Raw genomic sequence first — 8,012 nt, forward strand, 5'->3', positions numbered from 1 at the left:
AAAAAAAAAAAAAAAAAAAAAGAAAGAAAAAAAGGTCAGGTGCGGTGGCTCACGCCTGTAATCCCAGCAGTTTCAGAGGCTGAGGCGGGTTGATCATGAGATCAGGAGATTGAGACCATCCTGGCCAATATGATGAAACCCCGTCTCTACTAAAAATACAAAAATTAGCTGGGTATGGTGGCGGGCACCTGGAATCCCAACTACTTGTGAGGCTAAGGCAGGAGAATCACTTGAACCCGGGAGGTGGAGGTTGCAGTGAGCTGAGATCATGCCATTGTACTCCAGCCTGGGTGACAGAGCAAGACTCTGTCTCAAAAAAAAACAAAAAAAAGTGGCCACATGTGAGGTGGCCAGTGGGGGCTGCTCTCCACCTGTGACCCTGACAGCCCTCAGAGACATACTTGGGACTTGGGACTTCTGCAAAATACCCCCACAGGATGTCAGGGTCCCCTGCCCTGGGTGGCCACCCTTCCTGACCCAGAGACAGCTGTAGTCCTCTGTCCCCACAAAGCGGATCCCTGGTGACCCATAGAACTAGGGAGGCCTCAGGACACCTGGCTGCCAGCCCACCAGGCCCCACCTCACATGTGGCCACAGCACCAAGTCCTGCTCCCCGGCTCCGAGCCAGCCTGGCCAGACACTTACCCATCGCCTCAGCCAGTATCTGTTTGGGGCCCGCCCTGGTTGGCTGCCCCAGCCACTGGTGGATCCAGCCTCCCTGAGCCCCAGAGCCTCAGGAAGCCACCCCACTGTCCCCAGCAGCTCCAGCTGCTCCCTACCACCTTCACTCACAGAGGTGGGGTCAGGAGGTGTCTGCAGCTCCCGACCTGGCACCTGCTGGGACCCTCTTCCCAGGCTGGTTACGCTAGCCCCTCTCACTGGGCAGGTGGCTGGCTGCCTGAGCACTCTGCCCAGGGTTCCCTGCCCACTGCAATGGTCTGCTCGCAGTGGGGATGTGGCATTCCACTCTTGAGTCCCTGGCTCCTGTCTCTGCGGTCCCGTGTCTATACTGAGAAACAAACCTGCCCCAGCGAGGGGCAAGAGAACAACTGGATGCCAGGGTGTCCTGAAATACCACCGCCCAGGCCACTGCCGAAAGCTGAGCCCAGCAGGCACTGCAGGCACTGCACATGGTTCTGGATAAAACTGAACCTCGTCCTGTCCCTGAGGTGGCCGGCTAGAATGCTGCTTCAGGGAGGGGGCGCAGCCCCTCCTGGCATGGAAGGGGCCTATTCTGAGGTCCCAGCTTAGGGGCTCGGCATCCAGCCAGCAGCCTCATGGCACCAGGGGACCCCCAGGCAGCTTCCCGCAGCATGGCTCCCGCTGAGGGCAGAGGGCCCACACCCCAGTCCCCGTAGAATGAAATGCTCCTCAGACTCACGGGTCCCAGCGATTCGCCTGACTTGCCCAGGACACCTCCTCCTCCCCCTGTCACCTGGCTGGACCAACTCCTGGACATCAGTGGCCAACACCTCCAGCAGGAAGTCCCCCAGGCTCTCCAGATCCCAGCACTGACCACACCAGGTCAAAGTGGCAAGATGACCAGGGAGGTGGCTCTGAGACACCAATTAGGAACCCCCAGAGGCCACACAGCATGAGTCAGGCTACCTAACCCCCGATCCTCAGTGTCCCTATCTGTCAAACAACAGGAAGCAAGGATGCCGCCAGGAGAGGACTGTGCTCAGAGGGACGCCTGCTGTGCAGAAGTGTTCCGGAGGGGCCTCGTGCTCCTGCACCATCGCCTTGGCCTGCCTGGGGGCTCCCAGGAGGCAGGGACTGTACTGCGTCTGTCCCTGCCTGCTGCCACTGTGGTCCCAGCACCCGGCCAGTAACCTCCCCAGGTTGGCCACCCCTCTTCTTCCTCCACCTCCTCCTCTTCAGAGGAAAGCTCTGGCCTGGCCGTCCACCAGGACCCACAGGCTCCTGGCCAGCCCTGCTCGCCAGGGCACACCTGGCCCTCTTTCCCAGGCAGCCAGCCCTCCCGGGACCCCACCCAGCCCGGGAGCCGCATGCCAGGTCACGAGGGAAGCCTGAAGATTTCTTGGAATACAGGATCCAACCAGCCCACAAGGTCATAGGGTGACAACCAGGGCCTCAACAGCGCTCCTGCTCCCAGCCCTTGGGTCACACCCTGGGTTTAGCAGCCGCCTGGGGCTAGGGTGACACGGGGCTCTCACGGGCCTGCACTGAGGTTCTCCAAACGCAGAGCCCCTCTGGGCCCTGGGATATGACGTTGTATTTTGATCCTTGAAACCAAACTGTCATGTACCCTCAGGGACGGCTCAGAGGCAGGGACTGCCCAGGGGACCCAGTGGGCACAGTGCCTCTGACTAAAGCCGCCACTCTGGGTGGCCACTCTGGTACCAGACAGGGCCACTCCCGCTGCTGTCATTCCTGACTGGACTCAGGGCCCGGTGGCCGTTTTTAGACACTGGTCTTCCTGGCTGTAGGACGGGGAGCCGGAATGCCACACACAGTTTCCACCTCCCCCTACTCCCCGCACTCATCCCATGGCGCTGGGTTCCCCAGGGCGCGGCCGCGGGCCCACCTTGACGGCGTACTCCTGGCTGGTGATCAGGTTGATGCAGGTCTGCACTCGGGCATGAGCGCCCTCTCCCAGCACATCCTCCTGCAGCTGGTAGACGTCTGCCGGGCAGCGAGGCGGGCGTGAGAGGGACCCCGGCTGTCCCCCGCTCCCGGCTCCCCCAGTGCCCACCATCCCTGCTCACCTTCGAACCTGCCCGAGAAGCTGTCGGTGGCCCGGCCGCGCTTCTTCTTCTTGCCCCTCTTCTTGGCGTCCGGGATGTCGATGGGCTGGCTGGCGGGCATGTCTGTTCCAGGAGGCACGCCCAGGGGGCTCAGGACATGGCCCTGGCCGGCTGGTCCCCACCCCCCTGCAGGGGCTGGCCACTGCCATGGCGGCGACAGCGGCTGCCCCGTGCCCTCCTCCCCCTCAGGCCCCTCACCAGGGCGGGCTGAGCACTGCAGGCCAAAGTCAGAGTCTCCGTGGTGGGGCTGGTCTAGAGAGAAGGCCAGCTCGAAGGGGTTCTGCCCCTGCAGAGGAGAGGAGAAGAGAGGCACTCAGACCCCATCCCTCCCCACGCAGCAGGGAGACCTCTCCTGCCCCAGTGCCACAGCGCCCAGGCTGACAAGCCCTGTGCTGAGCATGACGAAAAAATCAACTCGGTTCCCGCTCACACGACACCAGGATCAGCTCCCGATGGGGCGGGCAGCATAAACCGGGGGACCCCCAGCTCCTGGCATTCACCTCCTCGCTGTCCCACACTCAGTGTGTGTGTGGATTTCTTTTTTTTAAATTTATGTTTTGTAGAGATAAAGTCTTGCTATGTTGCCCAGGCTGGTCTTAAACCCCTGGACTCAAGCGATCCTCCTGCCTCCGTCTCCCAGAGTGCTGGGATCACAGGCGTGGGCCACATGTGGAAGGTGTTCGGCCTCCTAGCACCTCAGCAAGGAAAGATCAGGAGATGCAGAGTCTCCTGGGGGGGTCCATGGAATTTGCCAACCCAGGTGGTGATTCTGTCCCCTAGGAGACACTGGGCCATGTCTGGGGACATCTGTGGTTGTGGCTGGTTGGGGGAGCTCCTGGCATACAGTGGGTGGAGGCCAGGGACACTGCTCAGCACCCTGCAGTGCCCAGGACGGCCCCACGCCAGATAAAGATGGGCCCCAACCTCCACGGGGCCGCGGGGACATGGGCCACAGGGACATGGGGCCGTGGGGAAGACCTCCTCCCACCCACAGAGCCCTGGGGGGCCTCTGGGAAAGGGGTGCATTGCGGGGAGAGGACAGACACGAGCAGATGGCTCTTGGGAACCCTGCCTCTGATGCCAGGGTTGAGTCACCGTGGGGCCCAAGCCGTGTCTTGCACCTCCGTCTGCTTGTCCACAGAATGGGGATGGCTGACCTCTGGGGCGGGTCATGCGGATCAAAGGCGGCGGGGCAGAGGGAGGGAGGTGAGTCACTGGGCGGGCTGCCAGCCTGGTGGCTGTGCCTGCTTTCCCACGGCCTCCTGGACCATCTCAGGGAAGCTCAGTCCTCCCTGGGCCTCAGTTTCCCCCATGTAAAATGGCACACCACCACTTCTCCTTCCCCTAAGCTGCTCCCCTCCCTTTTGCTCAGTGCCTGGGGCTGGCGGGGTGAGAATTCAGTGCCTGGTGCTCTGGGGCCTGCTGAAGGTGGGGGCTCTGCCTCCATCACCCCTGCCTTCTGCCCCACCCAAGCCTGGGCACCTGCCCTCCTCCGCCCGTGTCCCGTGGCTGCCCGGCACACCTTCCCTCCACAGCTCTGTGCATCTAAGCCCACCCTCACCCACCAGAGGCTCATCTGCTTCCAGTCCCCCTAACCCGGCAGCTACCAGTTACTGAGTCAGTACACACGGTGCTGTACCGGTCTTGGGGGCTCACGGGAGAGGCACCCACAGGCGCGAGTGTGCCAGGCCCTGCCCAGACCACATCCTGCACTCCCATCTCAGTGCCAGACACTCCTGGAGGGAGCCCCTGGTGGGCCCTGGTACCCAGCTAAGGAACCCGCCTTGGGCCCTGGTGGCCAGGATTCAAATCCAGGCCTGCTGCTCTGGGCAGGCTGGGGCTGGGTCGTTTCTTGACCAGGAACGTGGGAGCAAGACCCTGACCGGGGGCAGGAACAGTGCAGGTTACGTCGACTTTGTGGAAGATGGTTGGAACATATGCACGTTTCCACAGAGCGTGGCCCAGCATGGGGACTTCCGGCCCTTTACAAGGGGCCAGGCCTTTGAAGCTGGGGAACTGAGGCCCGGTCAGGTTCCTTGTACTACTGAGCTCTCACTCAGCCTCACCTGTCCAGGTGAACCAGGCAGGAGGGGCCTGCACAGGTGGCGGGGGTCCCAGTCCCAGTGAGGATGCCGGGTGCTCTGGGCCAGGTCACTGCCCCTGTCTGGGCCCCAGACAGCCTGAGTGGGGCTCAGCAGAAGTAAGACTCCAGTGGAGCCCATGGGAGACCCGAGGCCAGCAGATGGGTGGAGGCCAGAGGGCAGAGTTTGGGAGGGGCCGAGGGCCAAGCTGCCCTCCTGCCTCCCCACCCACCCTGGCTTGGGCAGATAGCTGCCAGGAGGCTGCTGGGTGAGGAGGGAAGGAAGGGGGGCTCCAACTAGCCCCCATGGGGAGTCAGCACTCCCATAAGGCTCCTGTCTGGAGGCCCCTGGTGGCCCCGGGGCAGCCACAAGGCCGGTGACCAGGGTCTAAGGCCAGACTGGCGCTCACCTGCTGTCTGACCTTGGCCTAGTGACCTCGCCCCGAGGTCTGTCACGGGTGAGACAGGAGGCAGCTGCCCCCAACTTGTGGGAGCTCACAAGAGTGAAAGGACCTGAGGGGCCACAGGGCCCAGCGTGAGCCCCTGGCCTTCTCTAGCCACCGTTCCCCCGTGCCAGCCACAGCCTGCAACTCAGCAAAGCTACAGATGGACAGCCGGAGCCACCACGGCGGAGGGGCACCATGAGACTCCACCATGAGACTCCACGGCCTCCTCGCCCATGTACATGGGAACCCCGGGCACACACGCCTGCCGTCTCGGAGCCTCACTTTCCCGTCTGCAAACGGAAAGAAACCCAAGGTGCCTGTAGACGTGCCTTCCTGCTGGGCTGCTGCCTACTGGAGGCAGGGAGGGTATTTCAGGAGACGTGGCCCCAGTCCGGGGAGCAGCCGTGAGTGGTGGGGGCTGTGGGGGCAGATTCCTAGAGCAACCGGTCCCGGCCACCTGGAGAAACACCTCACAGCCAGGACTGCCTGCCAGGCCCTCCTCCACCGAGATGCCACCTTCCCAGCTCCCACCCGGGCTGCCCTGGTCATGCAGAGGCCGGCCCACAGTCCCGGGCAGTGTGGGCGGTCCTGGCCCCACTGTTCTAGGTCTGGCTGCGGGACTCGAGTCAGCAGGCCTTGGCAGGAGGCGGCTGGAACCATCTAGAAAGTTCAAGTGTGCTTTGGCTGCCTGGCTGGCCCCATGCACTGACCCTGTATCAGCTCACGCCTGACCCCAGGAGGGAAAAGACCACTGCGCTGTCAGGTCCTCCTCTTTCCCGCCCAGCCCGACACTCTGATGGTGCCAGGCCTGCTGCCCTAGGGGAAAACTGGGCATGGGTGGCAGGGGTGAGTGGTGCCCTGGGGTGCTGGCTGGACAGACCTGGGAATTCTTCTCAGAGTTTCCCCTTGCTCCTCCCACCCTGGAGCAGCGCGTGTGTACACACAAGACACAGACACACACACACATACACACTCTCTCCCCCCTTCTCCAGTCCTGCCTTCCCTACCGGGCAACAGGTCCCTGCCCAAGGAAGCCCAGTGAAGCGATTACATAACCCCGGCCTGCGGGGTGGGGCGGGCGGGCTGACATCACTGCGTCCCCTGGGCCAGGTCCTGCGGGGCCCCTGCCCAGCACCTGCCCTCCCCTTCCCCCCCAGATTTGCTCATCTGAAACCAGCACTCAACAGCAGTCACCGCCCGGGCGGCGCAGAAACTTCCCGCTCCGACAGGAAACAGCGCTTGGGCCTGGGGTGTCTGCAAAGTGCAGGGCTGAGGGGACATCCCATCCCCTCCCCCACGGCACAGGCCCCCTGGGGGTGGGTGCACCTGACCAGCCCGGCCTGGGGATTCTGCAAGGAAGTCCCCAGAAGCCACACGGAGGTGGGAATGGGACTGTGGCCCGCTGACCTCTCCCCACCAGGGCACAACCAGCTGGAGCTTGTAGGGTACACCCCCCATAAGCAACATGCAGCGACCGGGACAGGACTGCAGCCTGCTGACCCCCCAGAACATAGCCGGCAGGGGCTTGCAGAGGACACATGGCCTGGCCCCCTGACGGGGAGGGGGCTCCTGCTCCCAGCCTCACTTGGGGATCCTGGAGGAAGGACCCGGTGGCCAAGGCTGGGGAGAGGACTGCGGCCTGCTGACCCCCCATCCTCGCATACCGACCCCGCTTCAGCGCATGGCCGGACCAGGCAGCCCCGGGTGTAGGGCGGGGGCCAAGCACGAGCCCCGGGAGCCGATCTTAGGGGCGGGCCTCGCGCCCCCTACGCCGGCCATTCCGGTGGTCCAGCCCGGAGCGCCCCCAAACCGACCCCGGGCCTCACCTTGAACGAACGGTGGAAACCCTGAAGTTCGGCTGGTTTCTTCTGCACCATCTTCTGTCCGGGCCCCGCCAGCGGGGGAGGGGACCGAGGGCCCGGGGGGCGGCCCGAGGGCGGGCGGCCGGACGGGGGGCGGCCGAGGAGGGGACCCTGCGGGCGGGAGCAGACAAAGGGAGGGCGGTGAGCCGAGCTCGGCCTGCCGGGAGCGCGGACCGGGCGGGGGCGGCGGGGGCTCCGCGGGGCCCGTTTCCCGCTACCGGGTCGGGGTCCCCGGGGCCGCCTTGTGGTTCGCACTCACCGGGGTCGGGCTCGGGCCGGGGCCGCAGTGCCGCCGCCGCCCCACGTCGCGCAGCCCGGACCCCGCTCCGCGGACCGCGCGGGGAACAGCGCCGCCGCCGCCAGCGCGGACCCCTCTTCCTGGGCCGCCGCCGCTGAGAGGAGCCGGGCGCGTCGCCGCCGCCGCCACCTTTATAGGCCTGGACCTGCTCTGGCCCCGCCTCCGACGTAGGCTCCGCCCGGCCTCGCCCCCTGCGCACGACGTGGGCGGAGCCAGAAGAGGACTCTCTGGGAGCCCAGTACGGCTGCGCGCTCCGGCGACAGGCCGTGTCCGAAACGGCTAGCGTACGCCTGCGCAGTGCGGCGCACTGGGGTCTTGCGGAACCCCGCAGCGCCCATGCTGCACGGCCCGGAGCTGGCCTCTCTTTGCCGCCTGAGGCTGGCGGGACTCGGGGGACCTCCGGGGCACTGGGCTGAGTCCTGCCGCCTGGCCCCACACAGGGCAACTCCCTCGGCCTGTCGACCTGGTGGAGATACCCCCACTCCCTTGGGTCATGTCCTCGCTCTAGAACCTGCCATGGCTCCCTCTTGCAGTTCTCCAATGCTGGCTCCAGCTGTC

At 64.8% G+C, this 8,012-nt stretch overlaps 1 protein-coding gene across 2 annotated transcripts in view; it reads right to left on the reverse strand.

The window, feature by feature from the left end:
• The window catches only part of MKNK2 (MAP kinase interacting serine/threonine kinase 2), a 15,107-nt gene extending 7,544 nt beyond the window's left edge, over positions 1 to 7,563 (reverse strand). For both annotated transcript variants that reach the window (XM_025367562.1, XM_025367561.1), the window contains exons 1-5: positions 7,416 to 7,563; positions 7,121 to 7,267; positions 2,967 to 3,054; positions 2,730 to 2,831; positions 2,549 to 2,646 (exon numbers count right to left, since the gene is read on the reverse strand). In XM_025367562.1, the coding sequence (XP_025223347.1) occupies positions 2,549 to 2,646; positions 2,730 to 2,831; positions 2,967 to 3,054; positions 7,121 to 7,171 (339 nt within the window). In that variant the 5' untranslated portion in view covers positions 7,172 to 7,267; positions 7,416 to 7,563. The remainder of the gene's footprint in view (positions 1 to 2,548; positions 2,647 to 2,729; positions 2,832 to 2,966; positions 3,055 to 7,120; positions 7,268 to 7,415) is intronic.
• Between the last annotated feature and the right edge of the window lie 449 nt (positions 7,564 to 8,012).

Source organism: Theropithecus gelada, chromosome 19, assembly GCF_003255815.1.
Source record: "Theropithecus gelada isolate Dixy chromosome 19, Tgel_1.0, whole genome shotgun sequence".
Taxonomy (NCBI): domain Eukaryota; kingdom Metazoa; phylum Chordata; class Mammalia; order Primates; family Cercopithecidae; genus Theropithecus; species Theropithecus gelada.